The 21,804-nt window shown below is 40.1% G+C and overlaps 3 protein-coding genes across 9 annotated transcripts in view; 1 reads left to right on the forward strand and 2 right to left on the reverse strand.

Annotated features, from left to right (window-relative positions):
* Positions 1 to 125: 125 nt before the first annotated feature.
* zgc:113436 (uncharacterized protein LOC503528 homolog) lies at positions 126 to 5,582 on the reverse strand. 6 transcript variants are annotated; one of them, XM_044107958.1, is made up of 9 exons: positions 5,454 to 5,582; positions 3,925 to 4,069; positions 3,572 to 3,765; positions 3,367 to 3,478; positions 3,163 to 3,301; positions 2,561 to 2,615; positions 2,212 to 2,469; positions 2,003 to 2,113; positions 126 to 585 (listed from the first exon to the last, which is right to left on the reverse strand). In XM_044107958.1, the coding sequence occupies exons 2-9, from the start codon at positions 3,980 to 3,982 to the stop codon at positions 313 to 315; spliced, it is 1,200 nt and encodes a 399-aa protein (XP_043963893.1). In that variant the 5' UTR covers positions 3,983 to 4,069; positions 5,454 to 5,582; the 3' UTR covers positions 126 to 312. The 6 variants fall into 6 exon arrangements, with proteins under 6 accessions (XP_043963893.1, XP_043963869.1, XP_043963853.1 ...); XM_044107934.1 differs by having other exon boundaries at positions 5,201 to 5,470; XM_044107918.1 differs by lacking the exon at positions 5,454 to 5,582 and adding an exon at positions 4,970 to 5,055.
* ogfod2 (2-oxoglutarate and iron-dependent oxygenase domain containing 2) lies at positions 5,064 to 7,852 on the forward strand. Of its 2 annotated transcripts, none has more exons than XM_044107971.1 (7): positions 5,064 to 5,297; positions 5,401 to 5,457; positions 5,923 to 6,033; positions 6,107 to 6,206; positions 6,429 to 6,553; positions 6,952 to 7,209; positions 7,341 to 7,852. In XM_044107971.1, exons 1-7 carry the CDS (start codon positions 5,163 to 5,165, stop codon positions 7,605 to 7,607), a joined length of 1,053 nt encoding a protein of 350 aa, XP_043963906.1. In that variant the 5' UTR covers positions 5,064 to 5,162; the 3' UTR covers positions 7,608 to 7,852. The 2 variants fall into 2 exon arrangements, with proteins under 2 accessions (XP_043963906.1, XP_043963917.1); XM_044107982.1 differs by having other exon boundaries at positions 5,207 to 5,297; positions 5,378 to 5,457.
* Positions 7,853 to 8,777: 925 nt separating this feature from the next.
* Positions 8,778 to 21,804, reverse strand: part of slc4a5a (solute carrier family 4 member 5a) — a 40,693-nt gene continuing 27,666 nt past the window's right edge. Inside the window, exons 16-26 of the mRNA XM_044107893.1 lie at positions 17,487 to 17,548; positions 16,928 to 17,119; positions 16,728 to 16,841; positions 15,536 to 15,697; positions 15,269 to 15,447; positions 14,681 to 14,753; positions 14,207 to 14,275; positions 13,677 to 13,850; positions 12,751 to 12,924; positions 12,600 to 12,658; positions 8,778 to 9,366 (exon numbers count right to left, since the gene is read on the reverse strand). Of these exons, the coding sequence (XP_043963828.1) occupies positions 9,201 to 9,366; positions 12,600 to 12,658; positions 12,751 to 12,924; positions 13,677 to 13,850; positions 14,207 to 14,275; positions 14,681 to 14,753; positions 15,269 to 15,447; positions 15,536 to 15,697; positions 16,728 to 16,841; positions 16,928 to 17,119; positions 17,487 to 17,548 (1,424 nt within the window). The 3' untranslated portion in view covers positions 8,778 to 9,200. The remainder of the gene's footprint in view (positions 9,367 to 12,599; positions 12,659 to 12,750; positions 12,925 to 13,676; positions 13,851 to 14,206; positions 14,276 to 14,680; positions 14,754 to 15,268; positions 15,448 to 15,535; positions 15,698 to 16,727; positions 16,842 to 16,927; positions 17,120 to 17,486; positions 17,549 to 21,804) is intronic.

Consider the following 21,804-nt stretch of genomic DNA (forward strand, 5'->3'; position numbering starts at 1 on the left):
TGTGTGCATGAGGGGAGATGAAAAAGTAAAATAAAGCCTAGTGCAAGCTTTCTTCCACTCCACAGTTCTGCACCACTCTGTGTTGGTCTATCACATAAAATCCTAACATATTAAAAACTGTAATCTTAAGATGTGAAGAAGTGATTTATTTATTTTTTGCAAGGCACTGCAGGTGCATCTCAGCGTTCATCTTAGTCGCTTTCCACTGCTTGTTGACGTTGACCTTTGACCTTCTGCCTAAGGTACCAGGCAGCCCGAGGTTGCGTCGGTCACATGCTGCTGATTCGTCATCTTTCTGCAGAGTCATCCTCCTCAGCGGACGTCAGGCTCAGCCAACCGGTACGTGAGCTCAGCCTTTACGTCCTCAGAGCTGTTCTGCCCGGTGGCCAGCACCGTCTCCACGGGAAACGACAAATACAAGCTCTCTTTGACCTTTTTGGCCGGGGGCGAGTCCACCACACCGAACAGGGGCTCCGTTTTAATATAAGGGCTCATTTTTAATGTGGTGGGGGGCATGATCTGGTTCCTGCGTTTGGCGTTCCTCTTCTTCTCCTGCTTGTAGGCTGCGTTCATGTTGGCTGTTACCTGTAAATAGACCACACACACACACACACGCACACACACACACACGCACACACACACGCACAAAAACAGAGAAATAAGGTGGACGTGTGACAGACATCTTTAGAATCCTGTGTCACAACATGGCTGCAGCGCTCAAGAATCTACATGATGGTTTCAATAATATCAATGGGGGAAAGAATTTTCTCCAACTTAATAAAAATTAAACTGAACTGATTTTTTTTGGCCTTCTCGACAGAAGGTAGAGATCGGCTCCCAGTTATGCTCAATAACCCTTAAAACTATAGATACCTTTATGTAATCATGGATTTAGACCTTACTTCAGACATACACATTAAGGCTATTTTAAGCCAGCCAGCACTGCAAGACGTAAGGGCTCCCTATCCAAACAGGAGACCGAGCTTTTACTTTTAGTTGGTTAGAGAGCAAGTAAGTAAAAACAAAATTATTCAGAGCCCTGACCAAACACTAAAACAATGGAAGACATTACACCAGCCCTCGTTCCAATCCTTATGAGAGAGATTTCAGAAGCTTGTTATTAATCTGCCAGGCAGTACCTGGTGACGGGGCCAGAGTAACCTGCAAGGTATCCCGATCCCTCGGGTTTCAATTACTACAGATCAGCAGGGACGTGTTTACTTGGTGTTAACGGGACCAGAACCTAACACGAGTAGGTACCATTTAGTGCGTTTCCTCCAAAACTCTGAAATAAACGCTCTGAAGACCCGAGACATGCAGAAAACGTTGACTCCCTTAACTCAAGACCGAAAATATTATTGTTTACCGCATCTTTATCATACAGATAAATGATAATTCATAATTCGGCTCATTTGATCACGACTTGGCTATTAGGCTGCTTAAATCAACATTAAACTGATTTTTAATTTCTATATGTGGTGTCTGGATTTTCAGTTAATGCATTTCTTGTCTCTTGACATAATTTTCTTTCACACTGTAAAGCAGATTTGCCCTGCCTTGCCTAATTAAATAGCTGGTAAGTGCATCTCTGCTTTAAATAAAGAAAAGACAACCAAACTGTCTATTTTTCCTATTCAAGTGAAGTCAACTGTTTTAGTACGTTTACTTTGTGGAAACTGTCTTCAAACCATAAATGCCACAACTAGACTAATGAACGATGTTCACTAAAACAGATTATGAGGTAATAGTTTCCAACATATCTCTCATATTAAACCAACAGACTGGAAACTATTTCATTTAATTTCCCTCAGGTATCAATAAAGTATTTTTTAATTGTACTAAAACCGTAAAACCAGCTGATAAAGCAGCAAAGTTGCAGTGAAACAAAATTGGTGCACTTTTATGGTTCCTCTGCTGCCCCCAAGAGACCAAAAAAGGTACTTATTTTTAGTTTTAGTTACACATTTTTTAAAGGAGTATTTTTAGACAAAAAGAATCTTACCAGCTGCTTAACAGCATTCTGTTGCTCCTGCATTATGTCCATATATGTAGAAGCTTTCTCTTTGCATGCATCTTGCTCTGGGTCGTCATAACTCAGCAGGGTCGGTGTGGTCTACATGAAAGGAAAATATATATATCATATAAAAAAATTTAAATAAATAAATAAATAAAAAACTACCTGAAAACATGGTTCATCTTCTGCAGGCTCACCTCGTTGGGAAAACTGGCCTTGCGGCTATACATGAGCGAATACGGGGTGAACTTGGTGGTCGGGTTGGCCGAGGTCCGGAAGAAGAAGAGCACCGGGTCCAGAAAGTCGTCCCAGTCGCCCTGCTTCTCCGTCACCATCTGCACCACGGCCTCCTTCAGCAGCGGCGCCGTGCAGTCGTGCAGCGGGTTGAGCTGAGGTTGATCCAGAGGAGACACCCTCTGCACCAAGCTCCACTTCTCAAACAGCAACTTTGACACCTAAAAGAAAAATGTTTATAATTTTGTCAGACTTAACATATCTGACCTGGAGTCTGAAGGCTAAGGGCATTTTTGGTACCGACAGTCTCACCTCTTCGCAGAACTCTAGAGTCTGAGCGCATACTATTGTTTTAGGGGCTCCAAACCTGACGAAAAAGACTTCAGGTTAAGAAAAGTGCATGTTTCTCTTACGTTACAGAGGTTTGCTAAAATATCCTCCATTTTCTCCGATTATAACCACAAACTGTAGTGTATGTTTATAGGAATGAGACAAGACAACCACGGTTACTATGGAGCGTCTGCAGAGATATACAGCTCTGGACGACCTGAAACCTATGATATGGCTGAAAAACGCAGCACAACACAAGTGTTTCATATCAATCGATATCAATAATTATTGGTTAAATCATTGTTTTAAACATCTGAAATGTAAAGTGACCTTTCCTTTTTAACCAGTTTTCACTCCACACCATTGATTTCTTTTGTTTTATTTTTAACATGAAACTGCTGCTGCGCAATTCACTCAGATTGTTGCTGGGTAACCAAAGAGTGAGTGCATTAGTTGATGCCATTCACCTGCCTAGCAACGCTGGCAAAGGGATTGATTGTGTGTTTATCGCAATATATACGGTTATTAATTTATCATCCATCCCTACTGAAATCGCACCCCAGATTGAATCAGATTCCTCTTACCTGTACACACATTTAGAGATACACCTGGCCACTGACGGTGGGTCAGCTGTCTGCGTGGAGAAAGCCTCTGGCCATTTACTAAAATAATCTATGAACAGTATCACACTTTTGTTGCCATGCTGGCTTTCAGTCAAGGGCCCTGTTGAGGAGAGAAGGACCTTCAGCATATTGTCGATGTAATCTCTTGGAATTCTCAAAACAGACCTATGAAATCTATCCCAACTATATCCCAGGGCGCGTCCACTTTAATGGGCCGAACGGTCCTGGCCAGGTTCTTGTTCCTCTCCGTTTGTTGGCAGGTCTCACACAGTTTGATCTAGAAGAGTGGCAGCTGGGTGTTAGCGATGCAGGGTGTGAAATATTAATGCAGCAGCTGCAGCAGCGGGAAGAGGAAGAAAAGCAGGCTTACCCAGTCCACTACGTCCTTGATGATGCCCAGCCAGTAGTACTTGCTCTGGATCCTGTGGACGGTCTTCTTCTGGCCCAGGTGATTCCCGATGTCATTGAAGTGGCAGTCGAGGAAAATGTGCCTCTTCCTCTCAGCCTCAATCACCACTTCCCTTTTCTCATCCTTTTTGGGTCCCACATAATACAATTTTCCATCTTGGATACAGAGAGGAATAATATTTTTTTTTAAAAAAACGAGATGCGTTTAAAACTGTAGGCAATTCCAGTTTACCTGATTCATTGACTGCAACTTTATAGCTGTTTATCTGAGCATCTCTGAGAACGTATATGTGTGAGTTTTACGAGCGGTCTTACCATCAAAGATGAACTTCTGGGCGTATCTTTTGAAATTCTTCTTCTGTAAAGGATTCATCGTCTGCGGGAGGCTGCCTTTGGCCACGAAAGTGTAGATGTCAGAGAGTTTGTTAGAGCTGGACTCCACCACCTCCTCCTCGGCCACCTGTAATGAGTCCACGCTCAGCATGTCACACAGCGACTGCGCACCCCAAAGAGAAGAAATGAGCCGACAGCCAAGCAGCCCCGGCCGGCATACTCAGCAGCAGAAAGCTCCTCTCTGCAGGGACAGACGCCACAATCACAACAGCGGCAAGATAGCAACACAGAGCCCATGGATGTCTGGGTGCGCTCCCTAACAGTTCGCCGGACGATGAGTATGGTAAAAGGAGACGACGAAGCGGAGTTGGAGGAGATTTCCTAAGTTTGTAACAGGATTAAGTGCTGGCAATTTAAACGAGCCATAATTACATATAAAGCAGAGACCCCTTCCAGGTTGTAAGACAGACCAAAGTGAAAGCACTTTGCAGGTTCACAGACTTTCTTCTTAAGTCTATAGAGCATGTTTCAAAATGAGGTGTTTAAGTGTATTTCAGTCACATAGTTTAAGATAGCGCATTCCGCTCTCATCGGTGATTCTGATTTGTGGCATTCGATTTGTGCGCTGTTTGACATGGAATACAAACAACACCTATCAGTCGCTACATGCCTTGTCAAATTAAAAATGGTGCGCACCTACTGTTTTAGTTCTTCTTCTTGTACTCAAAACCTGTTTTTTACACTTTCGTTTTCTTGTTAGTACCCCCCTCTGGAGGAAGACGTTATAAATTATTCCTCGTCTTTCAAGGCAAATTCCAGGTCTAGGAGGCAGGTAATTTTTCATAGTTCACCAAATTTCATTTGAGTAACTTTGTACCCCTCTAAAAAAATGAAATCATCATTTTAAAAAATCTTAAATTTTAAAATCTTGTCTTGCTTTCACTTCATATTATCCTATCTACAACACACGGACGTCTATCCCATGTTACTGTATCTAAATGTGTTTAATACATCAGTTAATAATTACCTTGGGAATACAAGCTTTGCTCAAAGAAAGTCTTTGTGTCTTGAACAGTATTTCCATTTCTATTTTCCTCATGTGCTTTTAATTTGGAAGACGCACCGGATGTGGTAGGCAGGAAAAATAACCTGCGCTATCATATGACAGCTGCGTTGGGATTCAGTTTTTCAGTTCGTTTTTGAATGAAATCCTTTTGAACATGACAAACGAAGGAGATAAAAAGTCTCGGTTTTATACCTGCAGCTGCTTCACAACTGATAACATCTTCCTGGACGACTACAAGCTGCATGTTCGCTTTGTGTCCGAACATCAGTTCAGACTGGAGTACAAGCCAGTGAGTCAGTAACAGTTGTTAGAGACATATACAAATAACATATTTAAAAGGGACATGTTCGCTGTTGATTTTGATATAAGTGCGATTTTGTCTCCACGTACAGCTGCTAACGAGGCAAGGCTGCGTCACGGAGCTGCAGTTTCTAGACGTGCTTACCAAGGTAAAGAGGCGAGAAAGCGCGAGTGTGTGACGTAGTCTGTTTATAAAGTCAATTGAATTCAGCACATAGAATACTACGGAGGCCGTCTGGTGACATAGGAGAGAAAAACAACAACTACAGGCCACAATTTTTTATTTCTCCCATATCACCAGACAGGCTCCGTAGAACACCATGTTTGTAAAGTATATGTTAAAACGTTTCTACCCCTGGAAGCCATATTTGAATTCAGACTCAAATAGCTCGTTTTCCATTGGATTATACACTTTGAGAAAACGTTGAACCAATGAAGTTACCGTAATCAGTTAATAAAAGGGTTATCTACCAATAAGAGCAGTCCTAACAGATCGCGCTCAAATTCAGTTCAGATTTACATCATAAACAAACAAACAGAAATAAAATCAGATCCAGTACTTCCGGTCAACTTTTATTCAGTTCAACCCAGTTTATTCCAGCTTCCAATTCCAGGTTTCCCAGGAGGTGGACAGAAGAAGGCACACATGTGAGACATCGGCTGAAAGAACTGCCGCCATTAAAAACACATACCAGCCTCTCCATCCTCATGTCTACCATCTGCAGGTACACAAAGCTCACTGGCTGCTTATTGTTGTGCTTTGCTGAGACTCCACACCTTCACTCCTCCTCTCCTCAGGAGTCTTACCTGGCGCCGAAACTCAAGCAGCTGGTTGCGTACTGCAGCAGCAGCGACGCATGTGAAGAAGGTCTTACCGAACTGCTGGAGGACGTAGGAGGTGATGAAGCTTGCTTCGATGAAGAAGCATCGGTGGAGGAATGCGAGAACTAAGATAAATTCTCCCACCTTAGGCTTCCTGTAGTTTGTATTTGTTTAACAGCACATCTCTCTCTAAGGCCAGACTATGTAACCACAGTTTGTTGAGCTGCACTGAGAAATCGGACCATAAGGCTTGCAGGTTGCCCTGAAAACATTGTTTTGTTTTGTGTGTCCTTTCAAGCTTCCAGAGTCTATCGTCTCCCAGTGTTTGAGAAAAGCTTCTGTGAGCAACTGGTGGAGGAGCTGGAGCACTTTGAGCAGTCATCAGCCCCTAAAGGAAGACCCAACACCATGAACCACTACGGGGTAATGAACACTTGTTTCTGTTGGCCCAGCTTTTTTTTTTTTAAACACAAGATAACATAGAATATATGTGTAATAACCTACATTAGCTTGGCTCAGCTTCTCTGCCTGGAGAATCTCAACCTTCAAGATAGAGTTATTTATTTATTTCTGTTTTTCTTTTTGATCCTGGAAGACCAAACCTGATGTAATCATTTGAGTATAGGAAGAAAAAAATTATATCAGTTCATTATTACAAACATGTTCATGGATCTTGGTCGGTTTTAAGAATAAAAGGCGTCAATAAATGAAGACGGCACTTCCACAAAACCTTCCTAAGAACCTGAGCATGTAGCGTTGGGATGTTTGGAGGGTGCTGCTGCTTTTGGAAGTTGCTTTATTCTGCCTTTTCTCACCTCTAGATTCTCCTCAACGAGTTGGGCTTTGACGAGGACTTCATCACTCCTCTGAGGGAGCACTACCTGCAGCCTCTCGCCTCCCTGCTGTACCCGGACTGTGGCGGCTGCTGTTTGGACAGCCACAAAGCTTTTGTTGTCAAATACGCCATGAACGAAGACCTGGATCTGAGCTATCACTACGACAACGCAGAGGTCACTCTTAACGTTTCCCTGGGCAAAGAGTTCAAAGACGGAAACATTTTCTTTGGCGACATGAGACAGGTGATTCTCTCAGCTCCACATTTCTTCTGTTTTATGATGAAATAAACTCCATTAGCATGTAGTGACATGGACACATGAGTCTTTTTTTCCTAAATCCAATTTAAACCTTGTGGTCCTGTCGCGTCCTGCAGGTGTCCATAAGTGAGACGGAGTGCACAGAGGTTGAGCACAGGGTTAGTGAGGGCCTCCTGCACAGGGGCCAACACATGCACGGGGCCCTGCCCATCTCCTGCGGCCAGCGTTGGAACCTCATCGTCTGGATGAGGGCCTCGCAGGAACGCAACAAGCTGTGCCCCATGTGCAACAGGAAGCCCTCGCTGATGGAGGCAGATGGCTTTGCTGATGGATTTACAAAACAGTCTGAGTCTCAACAGAACGGCTTCTGTGAATTAACTTGACGGTATCCAGCTGCTGCCTGTCTTCTGTCACACACACAAACACATCCACACACTTTCTATACCCTAGACCTGGCCACTCCTGGTCAGTCTCTCTAGGCTTTCTGCCGATCTGCTGAAGTCGGTCAGTGAGAAGCAGGGTACTTCAGGAAATCTTTTTTTAAAGAATTATTTGAACTATTTCATATGGATGATATTTTGTAATGTTTTTGGCTGTCAAATATCTATTAAAAATATCCAACGCTGAACTCCCACAAACAACTCTGACATTATGAGGCCACCCCAGGCTTCCTTGGCTGCTAGCCAGACCTTTCTGTGAATAGAAAATCAAGATTAAACACATCCAGTCAGAAACAAAACAACATCCCAAGTCCATGTAGATCAGATGATTCCACCTTTTCAGTGTCACATTTTCTTTCTTTGGGTTTTTGACAGAATTTATCCAGACTGAAATGTCTGGAACGGTTAGATTTCCTTTTCAAAGACCTTCAGTGACTATATCAAGTTGAGTTTTATTAGAACCTCTGTGGTTTGGTAAATGTGGTCCAATGAGGCAAGTAATTTTTCTAACCTGAAATTCCAGTTGACATTAATGCAATTCAGAAAAATCAAATAGTTTAGGAATGCTATCGTACACTACTTTAGTTTCAAACAAATTAGTCATTTTCATAGGCATGTAGATCATCATTTTCTTTCTATAAAGAAGGAAAATCAAAGTCAAAGTTCAGAATAATGGAAGTTTAATTTAACAACTCATGTGTTTGATGCCTGTCTCCAATGCACATTCTGTGTCCCGTTCATTGTCGGCCATATTCTCACACATTTTAAAATGGAAAAACACAAATGTCAACTTGTCAGTGGCAGCTTTTACAGGAAGTGAGCCTATAAACACATAACATCAGCGCCTTTTGGTTGTTTCTTTTTGTTAAGTGTGCCAATTTGGAGCTTTGCAGAAAAGGGAAACAGGGAAAAGGCTCTGTGGGATTAGATAGACTCAGCAGACACACCTAGCATAAATATATATACACTACATGCTAACATGCTAACAGTACAAGGCAGAGCTATATACAGGAACATGTACAATTACTAACAAAAGCTGATTACACATGTCTTGCCTTGTAGTTCATCTCTGTACATACAGTTGGCATCATTTAGTATTTTTTTTTGGCTAATTACACTTAGAACTCCATTATACAGAGCTGCTTGTAAAAGGATTATATTAATTACAGAAAGTTACAGAATATTGTAAAGAGATACATATTTTCTCTCTTCAGCGTTCTTTACATTATAAATGTAACTAAATAAATAAATTCAGTTCTTAATGTACTATCCACAGGACCACATGTCATGATGACACACTCATTTAAAACCCTCCCGCGGTCTTAAGAGACGGGGTCAATTGGACCCCACGAGCTTTTTACTCTGCATGCAGTCCGGCAGGGTCGAAATGAACCCGCGTACGCATTTACGAGGTTTGTTGTTGTTGTTCTGTCTGACCAGTCGAGCCCCACACTTCCAGTGACATCTGACGCGCTCCTCCAGAGCGCCGCGCTAAGACCGGGGAGGGTTAAAAGTGAACACCTTTCCAGCAAGTTATCATAGCGTTGTCTCGCTGCTGACATCCCGACCCCGGTGGCGGTCCATGTCGGAGTCGTAGTCCGACTCCATCTCAATCTTGACCTGAGGCACAGGGCAGGTCATCCCTCGGCCCATAGGCATGGCCGGTGAAGACGGGCAGGAGATCTTCAAGTGGAGGGTGATGCTGAGGAAGGGCAAGCTCTAGTTACCAGACACACCCACAGCCAAGAACACCAAGGGGCTTACCGGGGAGGACACAGGAAGTCCAGGCATGAGGCATCACCAGTCCAACCAAAGAGAGCCCTGATGCCTCATACCCCAGACCAGGAGAGGATATGGACAGATTGGGGTGTAACTTCGCAAATAACTTCTCTTGTCGGGTCAGTAGAGAGTCCTGCCAAACCTAAAAACTCTGAGTCTGGTGTGGTTTGTCTGCTAAGGTAACCCAGACAATGTACAGTGCTTTGTAAAAAAAAAAGAAGAAAAAAAACCTACATAGTTGAGAAGTGGAAAGAAAATGGATACCTTTCAGATATTTTTACTGTTTTAAAACACATGTAATTGTATCCCATCCCCTAATTACCTAATTGATTCTAGAGAGTTGATGGAAAGATGGATGGAGCTAAACATGGCTGTCCTGGATGAACACCTGCTAAAGGGACCAATCCAGAATGCATGCCACACAATTCAAGTTTACATTTGTGAAATGCAAACTTAGTAGTTTGTTTGTGTTGTGTAACTGCAAAGATTGTAGTTACATGATAAAAAAAAAAAAAAAGCTCAAGGTTACAAAGACTTTTACGAAGCACTGTACAGATGGACTTTACGGAAATGGCCGTACTTTCTAAAACATACTCTGCAGTGATAAATATAGTTTGTCTGAGGCGTAGTCCACACATAGCTGGATGTCTGGGAAAACAAATACATTTAATTCGTGACAGTGTGACGTTATGACGCTGCCCCCTGTAGGTTTGGCATGTTTAAAGCAACACACAGAGGCGGGTTTGTGTGGATTCGTGTGGATGAAAACTTTTCTGAAACCAATCCCATGTGTACAATTTTTTTTAACAATGTAGTGGAGATATTCATTTTCATAAATACCCAACTATGTGTGTACAAGGCCTGAAATATGACAAAAATTCTGATTTATCTTGGTAAAAAACGATTATCTCACTGACCTTCACTGATTTTCATGACTGACTTAACTTGGTAGAGTTGAGTCCTTCATGAAAACTTTATACAAACTTTATATGGAATCCTGTTATTGAATGAAAATTTTAATATCCCTTTTGCTTGGAGCTAACATAAATTTATTACCAGGAAAATTATATTTATTGTGTATGTCTAACTCCAAAGTGGGAATGTAAATAAATTCACATCAGCCAATAATCCCTGCTTTTGTTGATGGGTAACCATGCTTCTTTCAAAGCAATGCAGACATTATGGATTTATTTATTTACTTTTTCAGAAATATCAAGCTTGCCACAAAGGACAAAACCAGATAGTTACACATAATATTTAAGTCAGGAGAATCTGTGGCTCCAGGTGAGGGCAGTTGGTTCACAGATTATCAAGCTGAGGTGAGGCTGAATTTGACATGCAGCTGTGACTGACGCACTACAAAAGACCCCAGCACAGTGAGGAAAAAGAAACAACCAAAACGGAGCCTGATGCATATGTGAATATAGGTAACTACAGAAAATGGCCTGTAGGTACAAGATAAACACCAAACTAATAAAAAAAAAACAAAAAAACATACATCAAGAAATCTCAGGTAATGTTCAACTACACAAAGAAAAGGGATCTGTGGTTTCAGGTACATGACATTTCACTTGATCACCCCCTCCCTCCTCATCAAAAGCGTCCAAAGTGGGAACAGACATCAGTGAAAAATACTGTCTGCTGAGCTGTGTTTGAACAGAGGACAGTGCAGTACATGTACATGATCATCACATTCCAATCATCTGCATTGCCTTAAAGTGCATGGAGAGGAAACTGAAGTCACATTTAAAGATACGGAGAGATTTAACCAGGAGGCGAATCTGCTCTCAGGAAGGAACACGTCAAGTTAACAACTGTGTCTTTAAATGTGTTCAGTGACACTGAGAGGTGAACCGAGGAGAGGGTCAAACAGCAGCAATACATTATCTAAAGCTGCAGTATGTAACTTTTATAAATAAGTAAAATGTATAAATAGTAAGAGAAATGTATTATTTAAATTATTGAAAATTTCATTAAATAGCTTACTGAGCCTGATATTTTCAAGCATTTATTTCTGTTAATTGTGATGATTTTCTGCTTACAGCTAAAGAAAAGATGACTTTCATGATTAGGATGTTACATTAGAGCATTAAAAAACATTGTTACAGAAAATGTGGGCTTAATAAAAAGTATGTTTCATTCCTGCTTAGAAGGTTGTTTTCCAAAAGGTGCTTTCCATCTGACAAGCAAGGCTCATCAAAAAGCTTATTTTAATTTATTGAAAATTCTTGCTTTTGCGTGGCATATTTCTCTAAATTTTGTTTGTGAAAAACTATGACCTTTGACCTATGGACTACTTTCTGCTGATCTATCACATAAAATCTAAAAAACAAATAACCTGAAGTTTGTGCTTAGAATGTGACAAAGTGTGAAATATGACGTTATTTTACTTAAATAATGTGTTGGTTTAACCACACGTTACAAATAAGTAAACTTTTTATTTTATGATTTTCCCCAAATTCTTCGGAACTATTAATTTGTTTTGTAGTAAACATGAGACCGGTGTGTTTCCCCCCCTTTTTTTACATTAACCCTGTTGGTTAAATAGCTTTAATCATAATTTTACAACAGTATTTTGTGATTATTCAGATTATTTCTGCTTGATATTAACATGTTTAATGATTTCAAAAATTTAAATGTGACAAAAAGCTACTCCAAAAAAAAGTCTAAGTCTGTGAAGGGGCTAATATGTTTTCACAACAAAATTTACTGCTTTTTCTTCACCATAGTTTATGTTTATCTTATGGGTTGTTTTTTTTTACCAATTGTGTGAAGGGAACCAGTGGGGAAAACAAATGCAAAAAAACAAAATAAACAGGGAAATTTAAATTCAGACTTTTTCCACAGCAAGCCAGAATATTTATTCTGAAATGCTGTGGAAGTAGGAACAGGACGGAATGAGCTCAAAAATAAAGATTAAAAACTTTCTGTTGTGTACCACAAAGAAATAAAGTTAACAGGAGAACATTTTCTAATTGTCATTTTTGTGAACTGACCCTTAATATTGTGCAGATTTCCTGTTTGGGACGACATGCGGGTGTGCGTTAAAATACACTACGTGTTGCGGCGCGCTGGCAGTACGCTCCCCACTGAGACTGCACTACGTCGGGGTAGACCAAGTCTCTGTAGGGGATGTGCAGCTTTAGAACACAGTACCTGCGATCCAGGTCCGACTCGGAGCTGGGCGAGTGGTTGGAGTAGCCGTGGTACTTCTCCTGTGAGTGCCACGCAGTACAGAAAGCAGTCGGTCATTAATGTCACAGTCTTGGAATTCCTGTAGGGGGCAGCAGAGGTTTGAGTTTCTCACCTCCTCGCTGTCCTCTGCTTTCGGCTTCTTCTTTTCCTTCTCCTTCTTCTTCTTCTTCTTGTCGTCTTCCTTCTTCTTCTTCTCTTTCTCAGGCAACAGGTCGTCCAGCCAGGCCAAGTCATGCTGGGAGAACATCATGTCCAGCACTTTCCGGATCACCATCAAACCCAGGATCTGGTGTTTGACATGCAGAGAACATGTCTCTGTTTAAATACAGCTCACACTCAGGTTATGCTCTAAGTATTTACTGTGTAATCCCAGTAAACACTGCGCTCCTTTATTTGGTCGTTTTCAGCCTCATCAGGAACATCTTTCATTTCTTTTTTATTAATATGAACTACTGTCAAATAAAAGTTGCCTCATGGAAATTTAACTTCTTCTGTCTCCACAAAATCAAAACTGTTTGTTATTATTTGCTGTTTGAAGAGAAACATCCTATTTTGACACTCTGCTTTGAAAAAACATTTTTATTTCATTGACTTTTTTGTTTTTTTGTTGCATTTTGTTGCATTAAAAGCATAAAGTTGATCAAATATCTTTCTAGGTGATTCCGTGCGGTAGTTAGCTTTAAAGCAGTAACTCAACCTGAGCAAGCATGTGGAGACAGTGGAAAGGAATACTGCAAAAACACAAAACCTTGCTAAGTGTTTTTGGTCTAGTTTCTAGTGCAAATATCTTAGTACCCATGAAATAATAGAAAGCTAGCTTATAAGTAACTTTTCATCATGAAATAGGAGTTTGTCTGATACTTTTTCATCAATATTAAGGAATTATTGCCTTAAAACAAGCTCCTATTTATTTGTGAATAGTTACCTGTAAGTTAGTTTATCTTATTTCAAGTGTACTATGATAGTTGCACTAGAAACTAGACCAGAAATACTTGGTAAAATGTTGAGTTTTTGCAGTAGGAAATGATACGAACATACCATGACAGGAAAGATGATGGCTAAGAATGTGGATTTGAGGACCCAAAGCACAGCCAGGCATATGATCTGGATAAGTGTGAAGAGATGAACCCTCCTCAGGGGAACGTGACGGAGAAAGGTGAAGTCCGGCTGGTGTTTGGACGGCATCAGGTACAACTTGATCCGGTCCCAGAACTGAGAAAACGCAACGACACCAGAGTGTCCAAACAGAATTATATGTAAATCCATTATAATGATAATAATTTTAAAAATTTTGTTTACTGAAGCTGAGAAAAACGGAATTGACACTCTTTTCTCCATCCTGTAAAGTTTGAACATGTTGAGCTCGTCAAAAACACTCAGCGGATTTATCCTCAGAATTTCTCCATCAGGGTTGATGGTATCAGTCCGCTCACAGCTTTGTTTGTCTGTCAACTTTTAAATAAGTGACTTCCCATCTGCTGTCAGCTCTACAATGAGCAAGATGGCCAGACAAAAAAAAAAAAAAAAAGCAATTTATGAAGATAAATGAGAGCAAACAGATGGCCTACCTGGATCCCACTGAGGGAAGCTACACCCATGTAGAGGAAGACGCCGTACAGCACAGGCATGGGGATGAACTAAAGCAACAACACACAGGGAATATGTTATTCTGTCACAGAAACTCACTTATGCAACATGCTAGCCTCATAAGCATAAAGAAACTCATAGGAAAGCAAATGTTCAGTCAGAAAACCTTCATGTAATGTTTAAATACCACTTCACTAGCAACATGGCTTTAAGTCTGAGCTTGTAGAGCTCATTACTTCATGAACCTAACCATGTGTGGGCGGGTGAGGAAGCTGAAGAGATTCTAAATTTCCACATTTAAAGCCGGAGTTACTGCTTTAAAACATTTTTTCCCTTGCTACTTTGCAAAAATAATCACTTTGGATGGAGAGCATCTGTGGAAAGCAATTTCTAGATTACACATCTGAATACTCAATAAAAAATGTGTTACTGATGAAGTTTAAAGTACTTCCTACCTTCAGAATTGGGGCGAGAAAGATGGACACTCCGGTGAGAACAAACACCAAGATGCCCGTTACTCTCTGCTCTCTGTAGGTTTGACAGAAGACATTTCTTTCATAAAGGTTTTCTCTGTAGCTGCATACAGTGTATCATTCTGTTATTTAAAGTGACAGCCTGAACATTACATTAGCAGTGTTTCCATTAACCGTAAAATTGCGCAAATTGAAGTTATGAAAACAAAAATTAGCAGATTAAATAACATTCTTTTTTGATAAAAAGTTTTTGTGCTAGGATGAGGTGAAACACTTTTCGCATCACGCTGTTGATCTGCATGTTACTACTGCTGAAAACGACAAAGAAAACAGGAAGTGGTAGGAAGTTCATAGTTTATCTCTCATGTAAGTGTTTACTTCCGTCATCGACATAGTTTTTAATGACATTACATGAACAAACTTATTCACGTGTGACTTCTTACTTAATGGAAACACAATAATTGAAAAATTGTTGTTTTTCGACATTGGCGGAAGTTAAACAAAAATTTGCTCACATCTGTTATGGAAACGCAGCCAGTGACTTTATCTCCTTGTAATTGTTTGACCAACCTGACTCCCAGGAACTGCGGCTGCTCTCCTGGAGCGCTGGATTCACTCTCCATCTTCAGGGAATCGATGTGGGCGATGGAGATGACCGTGGCAGCCACGTACCAGGGCAGCCCCAAGAACGAGCAAGCAGCCATAAGAACCCCCACCCAGAACAGGTCCAGGTGGTAGCCACAACCTTTCTGCCATGGAAACCAAACAGATTGCAGCCAAATTTGGATACAAGTCAGAACCCATTGATATAACGGGAGAGAATGAATGAGAGCGTACCTTAAGCTTGTTCTCCTTGCGGTTGACGATGACGGCGCTGATCTGCTGGTCCATGAAGATGAGGATCGTCACGAGTAGGGCTGGAACGAAGCTGGCCAGGTAGATCCACCAGGGGTTCTTTCCAAAAGGCATCACCAGCCAGCCACGGTCCGGCCGCGTTGGCTGCCACACAGGACAGGAAGCTTGATTAGAACAGAAACGTCTGCATCCATCGTCATGAGAGAGGCAACTGTGTAAACAAGTTCAACAGATTCGTTCAATTCCATTTATCCATGTAGCGTCAATTCAAAACACGTCATCTCAAGGCAAAAGGTCAGTTCGGTCCAATCATACAAATGTTCCAATGCAGCCATGTTCTGTCTGTTATCCAAGTTAGTTTAAATAGTTTTTACCAAAGAAAACCCAGCAGATTGCATGGACTTGCAGCATTCACTCCACCTGGATGAGGATTATAGCGTCAAATGATGATGACCTGCATTGTTGAGTCTCTGACTTTACAGCAATCCCGTCATCCCAAGCATGGCATAGGAGCTAGTTTTAAGTCAATAAGGCTGCGTTCACACTGCAGCCTGAAGTGACCCAACTCTGATTGTTTTGACGTAATGCGACCTGTATCTGATCTATTCATGACAGTCTAAACAGCACAGGTCAAATTCTTTTGGAATGAGACCCAGGTCACAACACTCAATTCCTCAACATTGAATAAAAATGTTTTAGTTCCACCGGCAGATTATTTCACTGATAACATGGGACAAATGTATTTTTTCAGTAAAATTATGCCAGTGGAACAAGTATTAGTACTGTGGTTTAAACGTGAAATACAGCTGAATGTCATTGACACAGACGGCCTTCCTGCTATCAATCAACATTGTGTATGTCTAGTTATCGTGGCTGCCAATAATAAACTTTTTTCCTGGAACTGCGAGTTGTTTCTTCACCATTAGCATGTTTAGCAGCATGAACATGAGGTTGATTGACAGCACTATTACCCTTCTCCTGGCTCTGATTGGTTGTTTTTGGTTGGAAGTGGTGTGCTTCTTCAAACAGCAGCAGTACCAAAGAAATGAGATCAATCTTTTCACAGATTATCTGTCTCATCTGTTGACAAGGTGACAGTTTTAATAACATATTCTCAAAACCCATTTTTCTAAAAGTTACACACTGCATCTTTAACTAAAATGAGTGTGTTTACCTTAAATTCAGTTGGGACTATTAGCTTAGGAGTTTTGAGTCCCACCAACATGTCAAGCCCGACAAACGTCATGATGGACATGAAGATGGAGAAGTCACTGATGAGTTTCCTCAGCTGGTAGGACAATAAAAACAAATCCATTGTTATTTGTAGAACTGAAAACGCTCGCTTGCAAACTGTTTTCCCGACAACTGAGCTACCTTGGTGGGGAAGTAGCGGCTGAACTTGAACTTTTTCAGAGAGACCGTCATGGAGTAGGTGCCAAAGAAGAGGATGAAGGACATGAGGGCCATATCAGGAACGTACTTGCACGACTTTCCGACCAAAGAGCCTCCGTACTTCAGACACTCCTTCTTGCTCAGCTGACTCCAGTCCAGACCTGTCACATTCAACTGGGATGGCGGGCGGCAGTGTTGGGCAGACAGGAGAGGGCGAAAAGTGAAGTGTTTCGGCAAAGACACGGACAGAGTAAACATTGTCAGAACGGGGTTTTGAAGTTAGAAACCGCGGAGAAGAGTTAGATGGTGGCAGGACCAATGGTAAGAAACAAACAAAGGTGAAAAAGAGGAAAGCAAAGCAACTTCTCTGTCAAAGACATGATACTGGGGTTAGCTGTATACAAGCACTTAAACTTTTTTCCAACTATTTTTGATTTGTTTTATGGCTAAAAAAAGATGCAGATTCTGGACACATCAAGCTTACTATGCAAACAACCAAAATTTAGTAAAAAAAAAAAAAAAAAAGAAAACAAGCACTTACCCCAGAGACACTAGAGCTGTTATCTGGCATTGGAACTAAACCATTGAAGATGATTGCAGCCACTGTTAGTGAATGGTGGAGAGACACACACACACACAAACACGCACACACACACACACAAACACACGAGGTAATAAGACAGAAAATAAGAGTGGGTGAGGAGGAAAACAAAAGGGAAGCAAAAAGAAATGCAAAACATGATGAGAATTCAACTGCTGGACATTGCTGTGAGCACTTGCAGAGACATGCGGGTGAACAAAACGGTACTCACTTGCAAAAGGCGGCAGCCAAATTGTTGGTGCGTGGTGAAAGCAAACAAGAGACAAATCAGTTACAGAAATCAATGTCCACTTAAACTACTGCTAATCTCGGCAATTTTCAAAAACAAATTAACGGACGTTGCAAGAGGTAGCTTTTTAAAAAAGTAATAATTGTCGGTCCCTCCATCTGTCTAGTTTTGGGAAGCAGCACAGAACTTTATCTTAGTGATGGGAAGGTTGTAGAAACCTTGAAAAACCGGGTGCTACTGCTGCTGCTACCGTTTAGTTTTAGAACATCTTAGAGCTCTTGTACAATGGTGTATTAGGGCTTTTGCAGACAGGAAAAAAAAAGTGAGTAAGTTTCTGAAACAAAAGTTTGAGATTAATCTAAGACATTTTCTAAAACAAAACCACACACACAAGGAATTTTTTTCATCCAAAGTCGCAAATTTGCAAGACAAAAGTAAAAATTTTTAGATTTATCTAAAAAATTTCCAAGTTTTTCCAGAAATCTTCAGAGATTAATTTCAAAGTCTGTGTTTTTGCACAGCTGAATGGTTGCCACAGGACATTAAAGGATTTCTCAAACATGCATGAAAGAATCAAAGCAACACTCCAAGTATGTTTTTGGTGAGGGTATTCTATTATATCACAATGTAAAGCTAAAAAGAAGTTGATTTTACATGACACTGCCCATTTGACAGTACACCTTAATGGCAGACCAAACTGACCAGGCACTGTTTGTCACAACAGCTGCTTGTCTGCTGCGCTATCCCCGGTACCAAGACAGTATCAAACTGGTTGGTACCGGGGACCAGCTAGCAGTTATCAACGAGTTCTGAGCCCCACGCTACTGCAGAGAGCTGCAGGGAAGAATGGACCAAACTGCCTAAAGATACATGAGATGAGCTGGTGGCATCAGATTGAAAAATACTTGAGGCTGGAATTACTGCCAAGGTTGAGTCAACATTGCAATAAGCAAAGGCTGTGAAAACCGATAGGATTTCTTAGTTTTCTAGTTTGAAAAAATTTGGAGTAATGCCGTAAAATTATAAAACATCGCAAAAACACATTAGATTGCGATGCATCTAATGTGACAAACTGTTGGAAGTTTCAAAATAAAAATGGAAGTTATTGTGGGGATTTGAGTTCTTCTGTGTGTTTATTTTGGGTTTATGTGTCTTTTGAGTCCCCGTGTTGTCCTGCCGACCCCTTGATTGTTCCCAGGTGTCTCGTTTCCTTCTTCTTCTATTGCTTTTTATGGCAGTTTACACACTTTGCGTATTACCGCCATCAACTGGACGGAAATGTAATTTCAGAAATTAATTTTTCCAATACATTTTCAAATCTTAAAAAAAATAAAAATAAATTACTAAATTATATACGTACTTATACACTCTTTCACACATACATACTAAATCCTCTCAGCTATTTTTGTGTCTTTTAAATATTTAATAAGTGCTTGAATTACGTCATGTGATTGATGCTTCCCTAATAAATTAGCCAGTTACTGAATTCCCCATTACCCTTTCCAGTTCTTTCCTCTCTTTTATATATTTCCTACAATAAATCAACACATGTTCTACTCCTTCTGTTTCCCCGCAATAAGAACAATCACCTGATGGATGTTTCTCTATTATTTTTAAAACATTATTTAAACTAGTATGCCCAATCCTCAACCTGTTAATCCATATTTCCTCTCTCCTATTTATTATGCTATTATTTCTTATGATTACCTCCTTCTGTATTTTATGTAAATGCCTTCCTCTTTCTTCTAAATTCCATCTCTCCTGCCATATATTATTTATTTTATCTTTAGTAATTACTTTTATTTCTGCTCTGCTTAGAGGGACATTATATTCAATTTCTCTTGCTTTAACTGCTTCTTTAGCCAACTTATCTACTTTTTTCATTACCTACAATTCCTCTATGTGCTGGAACCCATGTGAATGCCGTACTTATTTTTTGTTGCTTTATACCATTTATCAAATAACTAAATTCATCTAAAAGATGTTGACGGCCTTCAGATTTTTCTATTTTCCTTCACATAAATACTATCAAGTCTTTCTCGACTTATTTTTTTACAAGGGTTATAAAAATTTATAATATTAAATTTTGATTTACTAATCTTTACCTCAACCCCTATAACTTCTATTTTTTCATTTATATTCAAAACTTTATAACTAATTCCCTGCTGAACAAATATAGCAACACCTCCTCCTACAGTTGGATTTCCATCTTTACGTAGTGCAATAAGAATAAAATCAAGTGATGGTTTTAACCAGGTTTCTTGAATACAAACTATATTTGGTTTAATATGCTGTCTTTCAATAAAAAAATTAAACTCTTGGCCATTAGCAATTAAGCTTCTTGCATTCCACTGTAATATGGATAAAACCATCACATTTCACCATTACTGGACTGTTAACTTTCATTTATCCCCGTTGTTAAACCTGCACTGATTGACTCAAAAGACAAGTCTTCTACCTCAAGGTATTTTTCTGCCTCTTTAATTATTATTTTAATTCGCTCTGTTCTACTATCTGTCTGTGCTGAACACTTTATTACTTCCTCAATAAATGCAACAAATTTCTTTTTTTCCACTATCATTGTACTTCCTGAAGTTCTCTGGCTCTGCATTTGCTCTGCTGTTTGAGAGTTTGGGGCACAGAAATGCTTTTAGCATCAACATTTAAATTACTGTACTTACCTTTTTCACTGCATCTGCATAGGAAACCTTTTCTTTTGCGTGTATATTTTGTACCTGCACTGCTCTTTTATGAGCTTCACAGCCTTTAAATGCAGCACTATGTTCCCCACCACAGTTACAACACTTTAACTTAGTTCCTTCAGAACATTTCCCATACTCACGCTCCCCCCACACTTAGCACACCTAGCCTTAGCTCTGCAAGCAGCAGCAATCTGTCCAAACCTTTGACATTTGTAGCATCTTGTTGGTGGAGGAATGTATTGCCTTATTGTATAACTGATACCCAATCATCACTTTTTCAGGTAATTTATCCTCTTCTAAGATTAACATAACTGACTTACCAGGACTTTTAACTCCTCTTGTAACAAACTAGCGCTTCACTTTAATCACCCGAGCTCCTTTTATATTATCTGTGATCTCTTCCTCCGTCAGATCAGTTGATACTCCATATATTACTCCCATTACCTTTCCTCTGTCCTGCCATATTTGTGGCTTGATTGTTTTTCCCAATAATGTCTTGCATCTCAGTAGTCCCTACACCTGATCTCTATCAGTGCATAACACCAATAGATTACCATCTCTTAACGTTTTGACTGCTTTCATCTCACCTATTTTATATATTGCCTCACTTATTTCTAAAGGATTCAAAGCACATGGGTTCTGGAATCTAAGAATAACTTTAATTTTATTTCTTTCATTTTCTTCATCAGATTCAAATTCTTTCCTTTTCTTATTTCCTCGTTTCACTGTTTGCCAGTCTTCTGTTTCTGCACTTCTTTCTTCTTTTACAATAATCACTATTCATACTACAATTATCTGAGTCATCTAATTCTTCACATTCATCCATCGCACTTCCTTGTGTAAAGTAACCTACAATTAACTCCAAATTACACCCCCATCACTTTAACTAACAAACGTTTCCCTGCTATCAATCTGAGAGCGCCGCCGGGTCGTCTCGTTTCCTGATTACCTTCTGTGTATTTATACCCACCTGTGTCTCTGTCGGGTCCTTGTCGTTTCTGTCGAATGTCTAGTCAAGCTGTCAAGTTTATTGTTCAGTTATACCAGTTGCTACAGTGGGGAGAACAAGTATTTGATACACTGTTGATTTTTCAGGTTTTCCCACTTGCAAAGCTTGAAGAAGACTGTATTTTTTATCATAGGTACTCTTCAACTGTGAGTGATGGAATCTAAAACAAAAATCCAGAAAAATACAATGTATGATTTTTAAATAATTAATTTCCATTTTATTGTGTGAAATAAGTATTTGATACACCAGAAAAATTAAACTTAATATTTGGTACAGAAACCTTTGTTTGCAATTACAGAGATCAGACATTTCCTGTAG

The sequence above is a fragment of the Gambusia affinis genome, linkage group LG03 (assembly GCF_019740435.1).
Source record: "Gambusia affinis linkage group LG03, SWU_Gaff_1.0, whole genome shotgun sequence".
Taxonomy (NCBI): Eukaryota; Metazoa; Chordata; class Actinopteri; order Cyprinodontiformes; family Poeciliidae; genus Gambusia; species Gambusia affinis.